General features: G+C 39.4%; 1 protein-coding gene and 1 long non-coding RNA gene across 2 annotated transcripts in view; one reads left to right on the top strand and one right to left on the bottom strand.

The window, feature by feature from the left end:
* LOC139606799 (uncharacterized) overlaps positions 1-20943 on the top strand; it is a 60223-nt gene continuing 39280 nt past the window's right edge. The window contains exon 1 of the long non-coding RNA XR_011684690.1: positions 1-431. This is a non-coding gene — a long non-coding RNA (uncharacterized lncRNA). The remainder of the gene's footprint in view (positions 432-20943) is intronic.
* LOC139606798 (uncharacterized) lies at positions 1508-4654 on the bottom strand. The gene is made up of 5 exons (XM_071459151.1): positions 4477-4654; positions 3784-4070; positions 3556-3617; positions 3312-3460; positions 1508-3211 (listed from the first exon to the last, which is right to left on the bottom strand). Exons 1-5 carry the CDS (start codon positions 4637-4639, stop codon positions 3120-3122), a joined length of 753 nt encoding a protein of 250 aa, XP_071315252.1. The 5' UTR covers positions 4640-4654; the 3' UTR covers positions 1508-3119.

Genomic DNA, 20943 nt, shown 5'->3' with positions numbered 1-20943 from the left:
TAAGGGTAAATTAATAATGTTTTGATTTAATATTAAAGACAACACATACACACTACTCACCATTAGGCTCTGTGGTCACTTTCAGACAGCTTGAGAAACACCAAATTTAAAATATGATATTTTAACAAATGTGCTTGCGGACCACCGGGGGTCGCTTGCGGACCACTGGCGGACCTCACCTTGAGAGAGGCTGGCCGGAAGTAGGCCACATTGTTGACTTGCCCACTGATGAGCAGGGACCAAACAATCAGGTGTATGGCGACACCTAATTTGTGTTCATTGCCGAAATATTAACAACCTACTGTGTAAAGAGGAAAACGGACTGGGTGGATGAAACATGGAGGACACACTCGCTGGCAAACAAAGTTATTGGCTATTTCTGCCAGCGGCTGTTGAGGCCGACGCAGGCAGGTGGAGCTGTGCTTTCACAGGTGAGTTCATGTGAAAACAGTAAAATGGCTGTAATCTCATCAATTGGTTGAAAAACAAAAGTGAATAAGAAAACTGGGGCGGGGGGAGCAGAGGAAAAGCAGCTGGAGCTGTAAAGTCTAAGGAAAGGTCTAAAAGTGACTAATAAGATTTTCTTTTTCCTTTTTGTAGAGGTGGTACTCTTCAACATTCAGACTATTGTTCAGTAGGTCTGAATGTAATCTTGATAAATCTATTATTTCTTCTTTTATTATAAGTCGTTTCTTTATTATATGTCTCTACAGCAGGGGTGGGCAATTATTTTTTCCAAAGCCCCACATGAGAAACCTGAGCTGTGTTAGAGGGCCGAACCAACAATGACCTGAACTGAACGATGTTCGATACTAATTTTCTCCAACTGTAAAGAGCAGTAAATGATATAATTTTGATTATGCTACTTGGTAATCAAAAGACTAAGGATATTCTATTACAATAAAGATATAAAATTGTGGAGTAAGTCAAAAATACAAGTCATAAAATCAGTATTTCATTTTATTTTTAACACATAACTCAGAAATACTGAATAGTTGTTTTGCAAATGTAAGCAATGAATTAACTTTCTAGCGATTTTGTATATTTCTTTCAATATTTCTTTTTTTTTCGCATGAGCTGACATTTTGAGGGTCTGTCGGTAAGAATTCACCTGCACATGCGTGCGTACATAAATAAAAGTCACACTTTCAAAATAAAAGCAGCACAGCGTGCAGGGCATGAACTAGTTTTCATTGACATTTCTTGTTTGTGTGTGACCGTACGCGGGCCGGACAGGAAGGGTCAAGGGGCCGGATGTGGCCCGCGGGCCGTAAAAGGCCCAGGTCTGCTCTACAGTGTCAGAAAACATGTCACATAACCAGCTTAAGGTCACATCTTCAAGCTGGAACCACAGATTTTATTTGCATTTTTGCTTAAAATATGACTAAAACTGCAATTATTAAAATGTTTTAGGTTAAGACAGTTAGCTCATGGTTAATGATTGCATGGTTGCTATATGATGCAAGTGTAAAGGTGCATTTTCAGAAATGATGAGACAGGGTTTGATCATTTGTACATATATTTTATGTCTCTAATGTAAGCAGTTTTCATCCAAACATCATTTTGTTGTGATTTATCATTTTGTACCCAATCAAGATTATATAATATTACAGTATAGACAGATTTTCTTTAGTCATATTTGTGTTTGATTATTATGAATACTTGCATTTATGTTTTTGTTTTACAAAAATGAAGGTAACCTCCCAAATTACGCACATGTACAATAGTGTACACATAAATAAGTACAGTGAATTAATAATTATACAAGACATTTTTCTGACAGTGAATGAATGAATAACACAACCCCCAACATAAATGTGAATAATTAAAGTAAGAGCAAAGAGCACATAGCATGTTTTACTTAAACTTATATTTTTTTACTGTCAATTTCACTACTCTGGATATATTTCATACAGGAAATTTTGGATTGAGGCTATAAGTTAATTAGTTGACAATATGTTTTAATATTTACTTTCAAAATACTTTAAATATAGATTGCAATAATATTTCAAAAACAATACTGGATATGATTATCCTGTCACCACACACACACCCCCATTTTTGTGTACAAGCACAAAAAATGTGTACCAAAAATAAAAAGGTTACTGTTTTTCAACCCCCTTAATTACAGGCGTAATGAGTATAAGAGATAGTGAACTAAAGTTATAGAGGCAGAAATGTAATAGAAATTTCCTTTGCTTTGTCTATTTATAAAAGGCCTATTTTGTGTGGAAAACACTGTGTCAGCAAAACTTTGAGCTTCAAAAAAATGTATAATTTGTTAAGGTTGTTTGAAGATTAAATCTGGCACAGACCAAAACACACTTAAACAAATGCTACCACACACATACACATTGATGACCTGGTTGCAGTTTTACACATGCTGAAGAACAAATATTAACAAATTAACAATTCTTTACTGACATATGATTTCAGTGGTGTTTGGAACAATCCTGAGGTTGAAGGTGTTGGTGAGGGCGCTGTGGAAACTGCGGTACCTGATCCACCAGGACTAGTTGTTACTTCAGATGTTACTCCATTAGTTGTAACTGAATGACTATAGTTGACCCAGTTCTTTGCAGTATCACAACTTTAACTGAAGCCTGAGTGATACAGTGATACATATTTTTACATGCACTTTAAAGGAGATATTTTTTAAAATTTTGTATCTTGATCTTGAAGACTTTGTATTTCTTACTAAAATGTTACAAAAATACAAGCAAACTCACAAAATACACATTATGATAATTTGGTAATATAAACACATGTAAATGTGCTTCAGACCATGAATTTTGGATCATTAAAATAGGCCCCAAAATGTTAAGTGTGGTGTGTCAAGGTTTGTGTTAGGTGCTGAAAGTTGTTTCTTTCATGACTGGTCTTCCTAGGACAGCAAAGAGAGAAATAAGGAAAAGTTCTAGCAAAGCACTGTCCTGGTTGAATTAATGTGCCATTGCAATCAACCTCTGTTATGAAGGTGTTTGGTTGCCCCACTTTGAATTGAATCTCTTTCCAAGCCATTTAACATTTGTGATCCTTGGATTTTTGATGAGAACAATGTCTTTTTTCATACCATACTCATTTTCTAATGGGATTTCACATGGACTTCAGCGCTGACACTATTGCTGGCTTGTTAGCAGCCATGACATCAGCACCAGGCAGGATGCAGGAATGAGACTGAGACTCTTGTGGCTGACTCCACTTGACACTTCTGTAAATGAAATGGAAATGAAAAGGGAAAAGATTTTGCTTTAAAAAACAGTTCTGTAATAGTATAAAATTTTGATATGGTATCATTCAATATTGCTTACCTGCGCCATCCACAGAAATGGAAGCGGTGTCAATGTTGAAGGCTGTGACATTTGAAGCTGCACGGACCAACACATTTGCAATCTGAGTGTTATTAGGAACAGACATAGATGCAAAGGCGATGTCCATGTTGTTGATGATTGATCCATTACTGCAAAAAAAAATAACCAAAAAGTATGAATTTGATTTGTATGAAGGTATCACCAGTATTGTTAAGGCTCTGTCAACATAACAACAGCAAATTACCTGAATGAAACCACGTTCAAAGAGCGGAATGAAGAAAATGCTTCTCGATAGAAAGGTTCAAGCTGCAGACAAAAAAGCGAACCAATTGTAAGTACATTTACTTGATTGGCTTGTGTTTATTAATTTGTGTGTTGTATTTTTAATTAAAATGTCTTATAAAACATTTCAAATTATTTTAAATTAGGATGCCTAAACTCTGCTAGGTTTCACTCTGAGAGAGAGACTTACTGTTGACTTAATCAGTGAGGCTCGACTTTTGAATGCTGCAGATGATGGATTCTGCAAGTCACTTGTAAATGTCTCTCCAACAGATCTGAAAGTCATCCGCCTTGTTGTGACTGCCTCAGCAGTTGTGGTCATTGTTGGTACAAACGTGGTGGTTGTAGGAGTTGTTGCGGTTGTACTTGCAGTACCTGTAGTTGTACTGTCTGCAATAGTAGTTGTAGTTCCAGTGATGGTAGTTGTACTTACAGCACTCGGTACTTCTGTTGTTATATTTGATGTAGTGTTTCTTTCTGTAAAAAATGGAACAATATGAAGAAAAATGTTTAGACAATATACTATAGTTGTCAAAAGATACATATGCATAACATATAACAAAAACATATATATCACAATATCCTGTGTGTTAATGTGTAGTAAGTCACAGTTAAAGTCTTGCTTCTGTTTGTCACATGGGAAATATAATTGTCTATGGTCTTTATCAACCCAGTAATTTGTTAAAAGGCTTCAGGAAAGGAATCAGGAGTAACTTTGACATGAAAATCATTAATCGTATGGGAAGTGAAAAATAACAATTTAAACCCCATTCCTAATTGTAGCAACACGTAGAACTGGAATGGTTATTTTAATTTAAACAAACAAAAAACAAACAATTTATATCCTTGATTAGAATAAGAGTTAAGTCTACTGTTTACTTACCAACTATTTGGATGGAGCTGGCTTCAATAGTCAGATTGAAGGTTTGGTTGGGGTTGGACACAGCTTCTACTAATGTGTTTGCAACATCAGTAGCCTGTGGGATTTCTGCAGGTGGAGCAGTTTGGTTAAACTCAATCCCCACCTCTGCTTCAGTATTTTCCATTCGAGTTCTGACCACAGCTCGTCTGCATAAAAAAAATATACATATCTCTTAACATTAATAAGTTCTACCTGTGTGTAAGTATTCCATTTTTTGCCATCATTAACATTTCAAACTCTAATATTGATGACCACAACCCAAGAAATTAAGCAAAGTCAGTTGGTTTCTCAAATATGAAAATGTTACCTAAACCGTATGACAAAAGTGCGGATGAAAAGAAAGCCAAATCTTGCCCTGTAGATGATATCACACTGTGGGAAGGAAACAAATACAAAAATATGATCAAATTAAAAATACAGCATTCTCCAATTTCAATGAAAAACAACTGCAAACTACCTTAGGGCAACTAGAAAATGAATGAGTAGTGTGAGCATTTCAAAGTTGTACTCACGAATGTTACAACTCTTGTCTCAAGAGCCTGAAACTGAGCGCTGTTTGGATTAGTGAGTTCTTCTGTGAATGGTTCTTCCAAGGTTGCTGCAAGAACCACAACTGGTGGAGGAGCTGCAGTTGTTGTTGCCAAAGTCGTTGTGGATTCACCAGTTGTTGAACCTGCAGTTGTAGTTGATCCAACAGTGGTTGGTGACCCTCCAGTTGTTGTTGAACCACCAGTTGTTGTGGATTCACCAGTTGTTGAACCTGCAGTTGTAGTTGATCCAACAGTGGTTGGTGACCCTGCAGTTGTAGTTGAACCACCAGTTGTTGTGGATTCACCAGTTGTTGAACCTGCAGTTGTAGTTGATCCAACAGCGGTTGGTGACCCTGCAGTTGTAGTTGAACCACCAGATGTTGTTGATTCACCAGTTGTTGAACCTGCAGTTGTAGTTGATCCAACAGTGGTTGGTGAACCAGTTTTTACTGTTAAACTAACAACTGGAGATGAACCTACAACTGTTGTTGATATGCCAACAATTGTAGTAGTTGCTGATGCAGGTGTGGTGGTTGTAGGAGTTATTGTAGTTGTAGTTCTAGGATCTGTAGTTGTACTGGTAGCAGCAGTGGTTGTATTTACTGCACTTGCAGCTGTAGTATTCAAAGCGGGCGCTGCTGTTGTTAAATTTGATGGATTATTTGTTTCTGTCAAAAAACAAATATGGAACAGTATGAAGAAAAATGGAAAAATACATCATAATAGCCAAGGCTTCTTGTTCCAATTTGCTTTGTATTAATGTGTAAAAATTCACAGTTAAAGTGTCGCTTTAACAAAACAATCAAAGCTCTATTGGAGTAAGAGTTAGGGCTACTGTTTACTTACCAACTATTTGGATGGAGCTGGCTTCAATAGTCAGATTGAAGGTTTGGTTGGGGTTGGACACAGCTTCTACTAATGTGTTTGCAACATCAGTAGCCTGTGGGATTTCTGCAGGTGTAGCAGTTTGGTTAAACTCAATCCCCACCACTGCTTCAGTATTTCCCGTTTGAGTTGTGACATCAGCTGGTCTGCATCAAAAAAGAACATATCCCTATGTGTAATTATTCCATTTTTTGCCATGGTTAACATTTCAAGCTCTAATATTGATGACCACAAGCTGGGAAATGAAGCAAAGTCAGTTAGTTTCTCAAATATGAAAATGTTACCTAAACCGTAGGACAAAAGTGCGGATGAAAAGAAAGCCAAATCTTGCCCTGTAGATGATATCACACTGTGGGAAGGAAACAAATACAAAAATATGATCAAATTAAAAATACAGCGTTCTCCAATTTCAATGAAAAACAACTGCAAACTACCTTAGGGCAACTAGAAAATGAATGAGTAGTGTGAGCATTATAAAGTTGTACTCACGAATGTTACAACTCTTGTCTCAAGAGCCTGAAACTGAGCGCTGTTTGGATTAGTGAGTTCTTCTGTGAATGGTTCTTCCAAGGTTGCTGCAAGAACCACAACTGGTGGAGGAGCTGCAGTTGTTGTTGCCAAAGTCGTTGTGGATTCACCAGTTGTTGAACCTGCAGTTGTAGTTGATCCAACAGTGGTTGGTGACCCTGCAGTTGTAGTTGAACCACCAGTTGTTGTGGATTCACCAGTTGTTGAACCTGCAGCTGTAGTTGATCCAACAGTGGTTGGTGAACCTCCAGTTGTTGTTGAACCACCAGATGTTGTGGATTCACCAGTTGTTGAACCTGCAGTTGTAGTTGATCCAACAGTGGTTGGTGACCCTGCAGTTGTAGTTGAACCACCAGTTGTTGTGGATTCACCAGTTGTTGAACCTGCAGTTGTAGTTGATCCAACAGCGGTTGGTGACCCTGCAGTTGTAGTTGAACCACCAGATGTTGTTGATTCACCAGTTGTTGAACCTGCAGTTGTAGTTGATCCAACAGTGGTTGGTGAACCAGTTTTTACTGTTAAACTAACAACTGGAGATGAACCTACAACTGTTGTTGATATGCCAACAATTGTAGTAGTTGCTGATGCAGGTGTGGTGGTTGTAGGAGTTATTGTAGTTGTAGTTCTAGGATCTGTAGTTGTACTGGTAGCAGCAGTGGTTGTATTTACTGCACTTGCAGCTGTAGTATTCAAAGCGGGCGCTGCTGTTGTTAAATTTGATGGATTATTTGTTTCTGTCAAAAAACAAATATGGAACAGTATGAAGAAAAATGGAAAAATACATCATAATAGCCAAGGCTTCTTGTTCCAATTTGCTTTGTATTAATGTGTAAAAATTCACAGTTAAAGTGTCGCTTTAACAAAACAATCAAAGCTCTATTGGAGTAAGAGTTAGGGCTACTGTTTACTTACCAACTATTTGGATGGAGCTGGCTTCAATAGTCAGATTGAAGGTTTGGTTGGGGTTGGACACAGCTTCTACTAATGTGTTTGCAACATCAGTAGCCTGTGGGATTTCTGCAGGTGTAGCAGTTTGGTTAAACTCAATCCCCACCACTGCTTCAGTATTTCCCGTTTGAGTTGTGACATCAGCTGGTCTGCATCAAAAAAGAACATATCCCTATGTGTAATGATTCCATTTTTTGCCATGGTTAACATTTCAAGCTCTAATATTGATGACCACAAGCTGGGAAATGAAGCAAAGTCAGTTAGTTTCTCAAATATGAAAATGTTACCTAAACTGTAGGACAAAAGTGCGGATGAAAAGAAAGCCAAATCTTGCCCTGTAGATGATATCACACTGTGGGAAGGAAACAAATACAAAAATATGATCAAATTAAAAATACAGCGTTCTCCAATTTCAATGAAAAACAACTGCAAACTCACTAAGGGCAACTAGAAAATGAATGAGTAGTGTGAGCATTATAAAGTTGTACTCACGAATGTTACAACTCTTGTCTCAAGAGCCTGAAACTGAGCGCTGTTTGGATTAGTGAGTTCTTCTGTGAATGGTTCTTCCAAGGTTGCTGCAAGAACCACAACTGGTGGAGGAGCTGCAGTTGTTGTTGCCAAAGTCGTTGTGGATTCACCAGTTGTTGAACCTGCAGTTGTAGTTGATGCAAAAGCGGTTGGTGACCCTGCAGTTGTAGTTGAACCACCAGTTGTTGTGGATTCACCAGTTGTTGAACCTGCAGTTGTAGTTGATCCAACAGTGGTTGGTGAACCTCCAGTTGTAGTTGAACCACCAGTTGTTGTGGATTCACCAGTTGTTGAACCTGCAGTTGTAGTTGATCCAACAGCGGTTGGTGAACCTCCAGTTGTAGTTGAACCACCAGTTGTTGTGGATTCACCAGTTGTTGAACCTGCAGTTGTAGTTGAACCACCAGATGATGTGGATTCACCAGTTGTTGAACCTGCAGGTGTAGTTGATCCAACAGCGGTTGGTGACCCTGCAGTTGTTGTTGAACCATCAGTTGTTGTGGATTCACCAGTTGTTGAACCTGCAGTTGTAGTTGATCCAACAGTGGTTGGTGACCCTGCAGTTGTAGTTGAACCACCAGTTGTTGTGGATTCACCAGCTGTTGAACCTGCAGTTGTAGTTGATCCAACAGTGGTTGGTGAACCAGTTTTTGCTGTTAAACTAACAACTGGAGATGAACCTACAACTGTTGTTGATACGCCAACAATTGTAGTAGTTGCTGATGCAGGTGTGGTGGTTGTAGGAGTTATTGTAGTTTTAGTTCTAGGATCTGTAGTTGTACTGGTAGCAGCAGTGGTTGTATTTACTGCACTTGCAGATGTAGTATTCAAAGCGGGCGCTGCTGTTGTTAAATTTGATGGATTATTTGTTTCTGTCAAAAAACAAATATGGAACAGTATGAAGAAAAATGGAAAAATACATCATAATAGCCAAGGCTTCTTGTTCCAATTTGCTTTGTATTAATGTGTAAAAATTCACAGTTAAAGTGTTGCTTTAACAAAACAATCAAAGCTCTATTGGAGTAAGAGTTAGGGCTACTGTTTACTTACCAACTATTTGGATGGAGCTGGCTTCAATAGTCAGATTGAAGGTTTGGTTGGGGTTGGACACAGCTTCTACTAATGTGTTTGCAACATCAGTAGCCTGTGGGATTTCTGCAGGTGTAGCAGTTTGGTTAAACTCAATCCCCACCACTGCTTCAGTATTTACCGTTTGAGTTGTGACATCAGCTGGTCTGCATCAAAAAAGAACATATCCCTATGTGTAATTATTCCATTTTTTGCCATGGTTAACATTTCAAGCTCTAATATTGATGACCACAAGCTGGGAAATGAAGCAAAGTCAGTTAGTTTCTCAAATATGAAAATGTTACCTAAACCGTATGACAAAAGTGCGGATGAAAAGAAAGCCAAATCTTGCCCTGTAGATGATATCACACTGTGGGAAGGAAACATACAAAAAAATGATCAAATTAAAAATACAGCATTCTCCAATTTCAATGAAAAACAACTGCAAACTACCTTAGGGCAACTAGAAAATGAATGAGTAGTGTGAGCATTTCAAAGTTGTACTCACGAATGTTACAACTCTTGTCTCAAGAGCCTGAAACTGAGCGCTGTTTGGATTAGTGAGTTCTTCTGTGAATGGTTCTTCCAAGGTTGCTGCAAGAACCACAACTGGTGGAGGAGCTGCAGTTGTTGTTGCCAAAGTCGTTGTGGATTCACCAGTTGTTGAACCTGCAGTTGTAGTTGATGCAAAAGCGGTTGGTGACCCTGCAGTTGTAGTTGAACCACCAGTTGTTGTGGATTCACCAGTTGTTGAACCTGCAGTTGTAGTTGATCCAACAGTGGTTGGTGAACCTCCAGTTGTAGTTGAACCACCAGTTGTTGTGGATTCACCAGTTGTTGAACCTGCAGTTGTAGTTGATCCAACAGTGGTTGGTGAACCTCCAGTTGTAGTTGAACCACCAGTTGTTGTGGATTCACCAGTTGTTGAACCTGCAGTTGTAGTTGATCCAACAGTGGTTGGTGACCCTGCAGTTGTAGTTGAACCACCAGATGTTGTTGATTCACCAGTTGTTGAACCTGCAGTTGTAGTTGATCCAACAGTGGTTGGTGACCCTGCAGTTGTAGTTGAACCACCAGATGTTGTGGATTCACCAGTTGTTGAACCTGCAGGTGTAGTTGATCCAACAGCGGTTGGTGACCCTGCAGTTGTTGTTGAACCACTAGTTGTTGTGGATTCACCAGTTGTTGAACCTGCAGTTGTAGTTGATCCAACAGTGGTTGGTGACCCTGCAGTTGTAGTTGAACCACCAGTTGTTGTGGATTCACCAGTTGTTGAACCTGCAGTTGTAGTTGATCCAACAGTGGTTGGTGAACCTCCAGTTGTAGTTGAACCACCAGTTGTTGTGGATTCACCAGTTGTTGAACCTGCAGTTGTAGTTGATCCAACAGTGGTTGGTGAACCTCCAGTTGTTGTTGAACCACCAGTTGTTGTGGATTCACCAGTTGTTGAACCTGCAGTTGTAGTTGATCCAACAGTGGTTGGTGACCCTGCAGTTGTAGTTGAACCACCAGTTGTTGTGGATTCACCAGTTGTTGAACCTGCAGTTGTAGTTGATCCAACAGTGGTTGGTGAACCTCCAGTTGTTGTTGAACCACCAGATGTTGTGGATTCACCAGTTGTTGAACCTGCAGTTGTAGTTGATCCAACAGTGGTTGGTGACCCTGCAGTTGTAGTTGAACCACCAGTTGTTGTGGATTCACCAGTTGTTGAACCTGCAGTTGTAGTTGATCCAACAGCGGTTGGTGACCCTGCAGTTGTAGTTGAACCACCAGATGTTGTTGATTCACCAGTTGTTGAACCTGCAGTTGTAGTTGATCCAACAGTGGTTGGTGAACCAGTTTTTACTGTTAAACTAACAACTGGAGATGAACCTACAACTGTTGTTGATATGCCAACAATTGTAGTAGTTGCTGATGCAGGTGTGGTGGTTGTAGGAGTTATTGTAGTTGTAGTTCTAGGATCTGTAGTTGTACTGGTAGCAGCAGTGGTTGTATTTACTGCACTTGCAGCTGTAGTATTCAAAGCGGGCGCTGCTGTTGTTAAATTTGATGGATTATTTGTTTCTGTCAAAAAACAAATATGGAACAGTATGAAGAAAAATGGAAAAATACATCATAATAGCCAAGGCTTCTTGTTCCAATTTGCTTTGTATTAATGTGTAAAAATTCACAGTTAAAGTGTCGCTTTAACAAAACAATCAAAGCTCTATTGGAGTAAGAGTTAGGGCTACTGTTTACTTACCAACTATTTGGATGGAGCTGGCTTCAATAGTCAGATTGAAGGTTTGGTTGGGGTTGGACACAGCTTCTACTAATGTGTTTGCAACATCAGTAGCCTGTGGGATTTCTGCAGGTGTAGCAGTTTGGTTAAACTCAATCCCCACCACTGCTTCAGTATTTCCCGTTTGAGTTGTGACATCAGCTGGTCTGCATCAAAAAAGAACATATCCCTATGTGTAATGATTCCATTTTTTGCCATGGTTAACATTTCAAGCTCTAATATTGATGACCACAAGCTGGGAAATGAAGCAAAGTCAGTTAGTTTCTCAAATATGAAAATGTTACCTAAACCGTAGGACAAAAGTGCGGATGAAAAGAAAGCCAAATCTTGCCCTGTAGATGATATCACACTGTGGGAAGGAAACAAATACAAAAATATGATCAAATTAAAAATACAGCGTTCTCCAATTTCAATGAAAAACAACTGCAAACTACCTTAGGGCAACTAGAAAATGAATGAGTAGTGTGAGCATTATAAAGTTGTACTCACGAATGTTACAACTCTTGTCTCAAGAGCCTGAAACTGAGCGCTGTTTGGATTAGTGAGTTCTTCTGTGAATGGTTCTTCCAAGGTTGCTGCAAGAACCACAACTGGTGGAGGAGCTGCAGTTGTTGTTACCAAAGTCGTTGTGGATTCACCAGTTGTTGAACCTGCAGTTGTAGTTGATGCAAAAGCGGTTGGTGACCCTGCAGTTGTAGTTGAACCACCAGTTGTTGTGGATTCACCAGTTGTTGAACCTGCAGTTGTAGTTGATCCAACAGTGGTTGGTGAACCTCCAGTTGTAGTTGAACCACCAGTTGTTGTGGATTCACCAGTTGTTGAACCTGCAGTTGTAGTTGATCCAACAGCGGTTGGTGAACCTCCAGTTGTAGTTGAACCACCAGTTGTTGTGGATTCACCAGTTGTTGAACCTGCAGTTGTAGTTGAACCACCAGATGATGTGGATTCACCAGTTGTTGAACCTGCAGGTGTAGTTGATCCAACAGCGGTTGGTGACCCTGCAGTTGTTGTTGAACCATCAGTTGTTGTGGATTCACCAGTTGTTGAACCTGCAGTTGTAGTTGATCCAACAGTGGTTGGTGACCCTGCAGTTGTAGTTGAACCACCAGTTGTTGTGGATTCACCAGCTGTTGAACCTGCAGTTGTAGTTGATCCAACAGTGGTTGGTGAACCAGTTTTTGCTGTTAAACTAACAACTGGAGATGAACCTACAACTGTTGTTGATACGCCAACAATTGTAGTAGTTGCTGATGCAGGTGTGGTGGTTGTAGGAGTTATTGTAGTTTTAGTTCTAGGATCTGTAGTTGTACTGGTAGCAGCAGTGGTTGTATTTACTGCACTTGCAGATGTAGTATTCAAAGCGGGCGCTGCTGTTGTTAAATTTGATGGATTATTTGTTTCTGTCAAAAAACAAATATGGAACAGTATGAAGAAAAATGGAAAAATACATCATAATAGCCAAGGCTTCTTGTTCCAATTTGCTTTGTATTAATGTGTAAAAATTCACAGTTAAAGTGTTGCTTTAACAAAACAATCAAAGCTCTATTGGAGTAAGAGTTAGGGCTACTGTTTACTTACCAACTATTTGGATGGAGCTGGCTTCAATAGTCAGATTGAAGGTTTGGTTGGGGTTGGACACAGCTTCTACTAATGTGTTTGCAACATCAGTAGCCTGTGGGATTTCTGCAGGTGTAGCAGTTTGGTTAAACTCAATCCCCACCACTGCTTCAGTATTTACCGTTTGAGTTGTGACATCAGCTGGTCTGCATCAAAAAAGAACATATCCCTATGTGTAATTATTCCATTTTTTGCCATGGTTAACATTTCAAGCTCTAATATTGATGACCACAAGTTGGGAAATGAAGCAAAGTCAGTTAGTTTCTCAAATATGAAAATGTTACCTAAACCGTATGACAAAAGTGCGGATGAAAAGAAAGCCAAATCTTGCCCTGTAGATGATATCACACTGTGGGAAGGAAACATACAAAAATATGATCAAATTAAAAATACAGCATTCTCCAATTTCAATGAAAAACAACTGCAAACTACCTTAGGGCAACTAGAAAATGAATGAGTAGTGTGAGCATTTCAAAGTTGTACTCACGAATGTTACAACTCTTGTCTCAAGAGCCTGAAACTGAGCGCTGTTTGGATTAGTGAGTTCTTCTGTGAATGGTTCTTCCAAGGTTGCTGCAAGAACCACAACTGGTGGAGGAGCTGCAGTTGTTGTTGCCAAAGTCATTGTGGATTCACCAGTTGTTGAACCTGCAGTTGTAGTTGATGCAAAAGCGGTTGGTGACCCTGCAGTTGTAGTTGAACCACCAGTTGTTGTGGATTCACCAGTTGTTGAACCTGCAGTTGTAGTTGATCCAACAGTGGTTGGTGAACCTCCAGTTGTAGTTGAACCACCAGTTGTTGTGGATTCACCAGTTGTTGAACCTGCAGTTGTAGTTGATCCAACAGTGGTTGGTGAACCTCCAGTTGTTGTTGAACCACCAGTTGTTGTGGATTCACCAGTTGCTGAACCTGCAGTTGTAGTTGATCCAACAGTGGTTGGTGACCCTGCAGTTGTAGTTGAACCACCAGTTGTTGTGGATTCACCAGTTGTTGAACCTGCAGTTGTAGTTGATCCAACAGTGGTTGGTGAACCTCCAGTTGTTGTTGAACCACCAGATGTTGTGGATTCACCAGTTGTTGAACCTGCAGTTGTAGTTGATCCAACAGTGGTTGGTGACCCTGCAGTTGTAGTTGAACCACCAGTTGTTGTGGATTCACCAGTTGTTGAACCTGCAGTTGTAGTTGATCCAACAGCGGTTGGTGACCCTGCAGTTGTAGTTGAACCACCAGATGTTGTTGATTCACCAGTTGTTGAACCTGCAGTTGTAGTTGATCCAACAGTGGTTGGTGAACCAGTTTTTACTGTTAAACTAACAACTGGAGATGAACCTACAACTGTTGTTGATATGCCAACAATTGTAGTAGTTGCTGATGCAGGTGTGGTGGTTGTAGGAGTTATTGTAGTTGTAGTTCTAGGATCTGTAGTTGTACTGGTAGCAGCAGTGGTTGTATTTACTGCACTTGCAGCTGTAGTATTCAAAGCGGGCGCTGCTGTTGTTAAATTTGATGGATTATTTGTTTCTGTCAAAAAACAAATATGGAACAGTATGAAGAAAAATGGAAAAATACATCATAATAGCCAAGGCTTCTTGTTCCAATTTGCTTTGTATTAATGTGTAAAAATTCACAGTTAAAGTGTCGCTTTAACAAAACAATCAAAGCTCTATTGGAGTAAGAGTTAGGGCTACTGTTTACTTACCAACTATTTGGATGGAGCTGGCTTCAATAGTCAGATTGAAGGTTTGGTTGGGGTTGGACACAGCTTCTACTAATGTGTTTGCAACATCAGTAGCCTGTGGGATTTCTGCAGGTGTAGCAGTTTGGTTAAACTCAATCCCCACCACTGCTTCAGTATTTCCCGTTTGAGTTGTGACATCAGCTGGTCTGCATCAAAAAAGAACATATCCCTATGTGTAATGATTCCATTTTTTGCCATGGTTAACATTTCAAGCTCTAATATTGATGACCACAAGCTGGGAAATGAAGCAAAGTCAGTTAGTTTCTCAAATATGAAAATGTTACCTAAACCGTAGGACAAAAGTGCGGATGAAAAGAAAGCCAAATCTTGCCCTGTAGATGATATCACACTGTGGGAAGGAAACAAATACAAAAATATGATCAAATTAAAAATACAGCGTTCTCCAATTTCAATGAAAAACAACTGCAAACTACCTTAGGGCAACTAGAAAATGAATGAGTAGTGTGAGCATTATAAAGTTGTACTCACGAATGTTACAACTCTTGTCTCAAGAGCCTGAAACTGAGCGCTGTTTGGATTAGTGAGTTCTTCTGTGAATGGTTCTTCCAAGGTTGCTGCAAGAACCACAACTGGTGGAGGAGCTGCAGTTGTTGTTGCCAAAGTCGTTGTGGATTCACCAGTTGTTGAACCTGCAGTTGTAGTTGATGCAAAAGCGGTTGGTGACCCTGCAGTTGTAGTTGAACCACCAGTTGTTGTGGATTCACCAGTTGTTGAACCTGCAGTTGTAGTTGATCCAACAGTGGTTGGTGAACCTCCAGTTGTAGTTGAACCACCAGTTGTTGTGGATTCACCAGTTGTTGAACCTGCAGTTGTAGTTGATCCAACAGTGGTTGGTGAACCTCCAGTTGTAGTTGAACCACCAGTTGTTGTGGATTCACCAGTTGTTGAACCTGCAGTTGTAGTTGATCCAACAGTGGTTGGTGACCCTGCAGTTGTAGTTGAACCACCAGATGTTGTTGATTCACCAGTTGTTGAACCTGCAGTTGTAGTTGATCCAACAGTGGTTGGTGACCCTGCAGTTGTAGTTGAACCACCAGATGTTGTGGATTCACCAGTTGTTGAACCTGCAGGTGTAGTTGATCCAACAGCGGTTGGTGACCCTGCAGTTGTTGTTGAACCACTAGTTGTTGTGGATTCACCAGTTGTTGAACCTGCAGTTGTAGTTGATCCAACAGTGGTTGGTGAACCAGTTTTTACTGTTAAACTAACAACTGGAGATGAACCTACAACTGTTGTTGATACGCCAACAATTGTAGTAGTTGCTGATGCAGGTGTGGTGGTTGTAGGAGTTATTGTAGTTGTAGTTCTAGGATCTGTAGTTGTACTGGTAGCAGCAGTGGTTGTATTTACTGCACTTGCAGCTGTAGTATTCAAAGCGGGCGCTGCTGTTGTTAAATTTGATGGATTATTTGTTTCTGTCAAAAAACAAATATGGAACAGTATGAAGAAAAATGGAAAAATACATCATAATAGCCAAGGCTTCTTGTTCCAATTTGCTTTGTATTAATGTGTAAAAATTCACAGTTAAAGTGTTGCTTTAACAAAACAATCAAAGCTCTATTGGAGTAAGAGTTAGGGCTACTGTTTACTTACCAACTATTTGGATGGAGCTGGCTTCAATAGTCAGATTGAAGGTTTGGTTGGGGTTGGACACAGCTTCTACTAATGTGTTTGCAACATCAGTAGCCTGTGGGATTTCTGCAGGTGTAGCAGTTTGGTTAAACTCAATCCCCACCACTGCTTCAGTATTTCCCGTTTGAGTTGTGACATCAGCTGGTCTGCATCAAAAAAGAACATATCCCTATGTGTAATGATTCCATTTTTTGCCATGGTTAACATTTCAAGCTCTAATATTGATGACCACAAGCTGGGAAATGAAGCAAAGTCAGTTAGTTTCTCAAATATGAAAATGTTACCTAAACCGTAGGACAAAAGTGCGGATGAAAAGAAAGCCAAATCTTGCCCTGTAGATGATATCACACTGTGGGAAGGAAACAAATACAAAAATATGATCAAATTAAAAATACAGCGTTCTCCAATTTCAATGAAAAACAACTGCAAACTCACTAAGGGCAACTAGAAAATGAATGAGTAGTGTGAGCATTTCAAAGTTGTACTCACGAATGTTACAACTCTTGTCTCAAGAGCCTGAAACTGAGCGCTGTTTGGATTAGTGAGTTCTTCTGTGAATGGTTGTGCCAAGGTTGCTGCAAGAACCACAACTGGTGGAGGAGCTGCAGTTGTTGTTGCCAAACCTCCAGTGGTGGTTGTATTTACTGCACTTGCAGCTGTAGTATTCAAAGCGGGCGCTGCTGTTGTTAGATTTGATGGATTATTTGTTTCTGTAAACAAACAAATATGGAACAGTATGAAGAAAAATGGAAAAATACATCATAATAGCCAAGGCTTCTTGTTCCAATTTGCTTTGTATTAATGTGTAAAAATTCACAGTTAAAGTGTTGCTTTAACAAAACAATCAAAACTCTATTGGAGTAAGAGTTAGGGCTACTGTTTACTTACCAACTATTTGGATGGAGCTGGCTTCAATAGTCAGATTGAAGGTTTGGTTGGGGTTGGACACAGCTTCTACTAATGTGTTTGCAACATCAGTAGCCTGTGGGATTTCTGCAGGTGTAGCAGTTTGGTTAAACTCAATCCCCACCACTGCTTCAGTATTTCCCGTTTGAGTTGTGACATCAGCTGGTCTGCATCAAAAAAGAACATATCCCTATGTGTAATGATTCCATTTTTTGCCATGGTTAACATTTCAAGCTCTAATATTGATGACCACAAGCTGGGAAATGAAGCAAAGTCAGTTAGTTTCTCAAATATGAAAATGTTACCTAAACCGTATGACAAAAGTGCGGATGAAAAGAAAGCCAAATCTTGCCCTGTAGATGATATCACACTGTGGGAAGGAAACAAATACAAAAATATGATCAAATTAAAAATACAGCGTTCTCCAATTTCAATGAAAAACAACTGCAAACTACCTTAGGGCAACTAGAAAATGAATGAGTAGTGTGAGCATTTCAAAGTTGTACTCACGAATGTTACAACTCTTGTCTCAAGAGCCTGAAACTGAGCGCTGTTTGGATTAGTGAGTTCTTCTGTAAATGGTTGTGCCAAGGTTGCTGCAAGAACCACAACTGGTGGAGGAGCTGCAGTTGTTGTTGCCAAACCTCCAGTGGTGGTTGTATTTACTGCACTTGCAGCTGTAGTATTCAAAGCGGGCGCTGCTGTTGTTAGATTTGATGGATTATTTGTTTCTGTAAACAAACAAATATGGAACAGTATGAAGAAAAATGGAAAAATACATCATAATAGCCAAGGCTTCTTGTTCCAATTTGCTTTGTATTAATGTGTAAAAATTCACAGTTAAAGTGTTGCTTTAACAAAACAATCAAAACTCTATTGGAGTAAGAGTTAGGGCTACTGTTTACTTACCAACTATTTGGATGGAGCTGGCTTCAATAGTCAGATTGAAGGTTTGGTTGGGGTTGGACACAGCTTCTACTAATGTGTTTGCAACATCAGTAGCCTGTGGGATTTCTGCAGGTGTAGCAGTTTGGTTAAACTCAATCCCCACCACTGCTTCAGTATTTCCCGTTTGAGTTGTGACATCAGCTGGTCTGCATCAAAAAAGAACATATCCCTATGTGTAATGATTCCATTTTTTGCCATGGTTAACATTTCAAGCTCTAATATTGATGACCACAAGCTGGGAAATGAAGCAAAGTCAGTTAGTTTCTCAAATATGAAAATGTTACCTAAACCGTAGGACAAAAGTGCGGATGAAAAGAAAGCCAAATCTTGCCCTGTAGATGATATCACACTGTGGGAAGGAAACAAATACAAAAATATGATCAAATTAAAAATACAGCGTTCTCCAATTTCAATGAAAAACAACTGCAAACTCACTAAGGGCAACTAGAAAATGAATGAGTAGTGTGAGCATTTCAAAGTTGTACTCACAAATGTTACAACTCTTGTCTCAAGAGCCTGAAACTGAGCGCTGTTTGGATTAGTGAGTTCTTCTGTGAATGGTTGTGCCAAGATTGCTGCAAGAACCACAACTGGTGGAGGAGCTGCAGTTGTTGTTGCCAAACCTCCAGTGGTGGTTATATTTACTGCACTTGCAGATGTAGTATTCAAAGCGGGCGCTGCTGTTGTTAGATTTGATGGATTATTTGTTTCTGTCAAAAAAACAAATATGGAACAGTATGAAGAAAAATGGAAAAATTCATCATAATAGCCAAGGCTTCTTGTTCCAATTTGCTTTGTATTAATGTGTAAAAATTCACAGTTAAAGTTTTGCTTTAACAAAAAACTCAAAGCTCTATTGGAGTAAGAGTTAGGGCTACTGTTTACTTACCAACTATTTGGATGGAGCTGGCTTCAATAGTCAGATTGAAGGTTTGGTTGGGGTTGGACACAGCTTCTACTAATGTGTTTGCAACATCAGTAGCCTGTGGGATTTCTGCAGGTGTAGCAGTTTGGTTAAACTCAATCCCCACCACTGCTTCAGTATTTCCCGTTTGAGTTGTGACATCAGCTGGTCTGCATCAAAAAAGAACATATCCCTATGTGTAATGATTCCATTTTTTGCCATGGTTAACATTTCAAGCTCTAATATTGATGACCACAAGCTGGGAAATGAAGCAAAGTCAGTTAGTTTCTCAAATATGAAAATGTTACCTAAACCGTATGACAAAAGTGCGGATGAAAAGAAAGCCAAATCTTGCCCTGTAGATGATATCACACTGTGGGAAGGAAACAAATACAAAAATATGATCAAATTAAAAATACAGCGTTCTCCAATTTCAATGAAAAACAACTGCAAACTCACTAAGGGCAACTAGAAAATGAATGAGTAGTGTGAGCATTTCAAAGTTGTACTCACGAATGTTACAACTCTTGTCTCAAGAGCCTGAAACTGAGCGCTGTTTGGATTAGTGAGTTCTTCTGTAAATGGTTGTGCCAAGGTTGCTGCAAGAACCACAACTGGTGGAGGAGCTGCAGTTGTTGTTGCCAAACCTCCAGTGGTGGTTGTATTTACTGCACTTGCAGCTGTAGTATTCAAAGCGGGCGCTGCTGTTGTTAAATTTGATGGATTATTTGTTTCTGTAAAAAAACAAATATGGAACAGTATGAAGAAAAATGGAAAAATACATCATAATAGCCAAGGCTTCTTGTTCCAATTTGCTTTGTATTAATGTGTAAAAATTCACAGTTAAAGTGTTGCTTTAACAAAACAATCAAAGCTCTATTGGAGTAAGAGTTAGGGCTACTGTTTTCTTACCAACTATTTGGATGGAGCTGGCTTCAATAGTCAGATTGAAGGTTTGGTTGGGGTTGGACACAGCGTCTACTAATGTGTTTGCAACATCAGTAGCCTGTGGGATTTCTGCAGGTGTAGCAGTTTGGTTAAACTCAATCCCCACCACTGCTTCAGTATTTCCCGTTTGAGTTGTGACATCAGCTGGTCTGCATCAAAAAAGAACATATCCCTATGTGTAATGATTCCATTTTTTGCCATGGTTAACATTTCAAGCTCTAATATTGATGACCACAAGCTGGGAAATGAAGCAAAGTCAGTTAGTTTCTCAAATATGAAAATGTTACCTAAACCGTAGGACAAAAGTGCGGATGAAAAGAAAGCCAAATCTTGCCCTGTAGATGATATCACACTGTGGGAAGGAAACAAATACAAAAATATGATCAAATTAAAAATACAGCGTTCTCCAATTTCAATGAAAAACAACTGCAAACTCACTAAGGGCAACTAGAAAATGAATGAGTAGTGTGAGCATTTCAAAGTTGTACTCACGAATGTTACAACTCTTGTCTCAAGAGCCTGAAACTGAGCGCTGTTTGGATTAGTGAGTTCTTCTGTGAATGGTTGTGCCAAGATTGCTGCAAGAACCACAACTGGTGGAGGAGCTGCAGTTGTTGTTGCCAAACCTCCAGTGGTGGTTGTATTTACTGCACTTGCAGCTGTAGTATTCAAAGCGGGCGCTGCTGTTGTTAAATTTGATGGATTATTTGTTTCTGTAAAAAAACAAATATGGAACAGTATGAAGAAAAATGGAAAAATACATCATAATAGCCAAGGCTTCTTGTTCCAATTTGCTTTGTATTAATGTGTAAAAATTCACAGTTAAAGTGTTGCTTTAACAAAACAATCAAAGCTCTATTGGAGTAAGAGTTAGGGCTACTGTTTACTTACCAACTATTTGGATGGAGCTGGCTTCAATAGTCAGATTGAAGGTTTGGTTGGG

This window comes from Trachinotus anak, unplaced genomic scaffold (genome assembly GCF_046630095.1).
Source record: "Trachinotus anak isolate AG129_WGS33_773 ecotype Australia unplaced genomic scaffold, CSIRO_AGI_Tana_v1 ptg000023l, whole genome shotgun sequence".
NCBI classification, from domain to species: Eukaryota; Metazoa; Chordata; class Actinopteri; order Carangiformes; family Carangidae; genus Trachinotus; species Trachinotus anak.
Note: the sequence above shows the minus strand (reverse complement) of the source record. Positions and strands in the feature narration are given on the sequence as shown.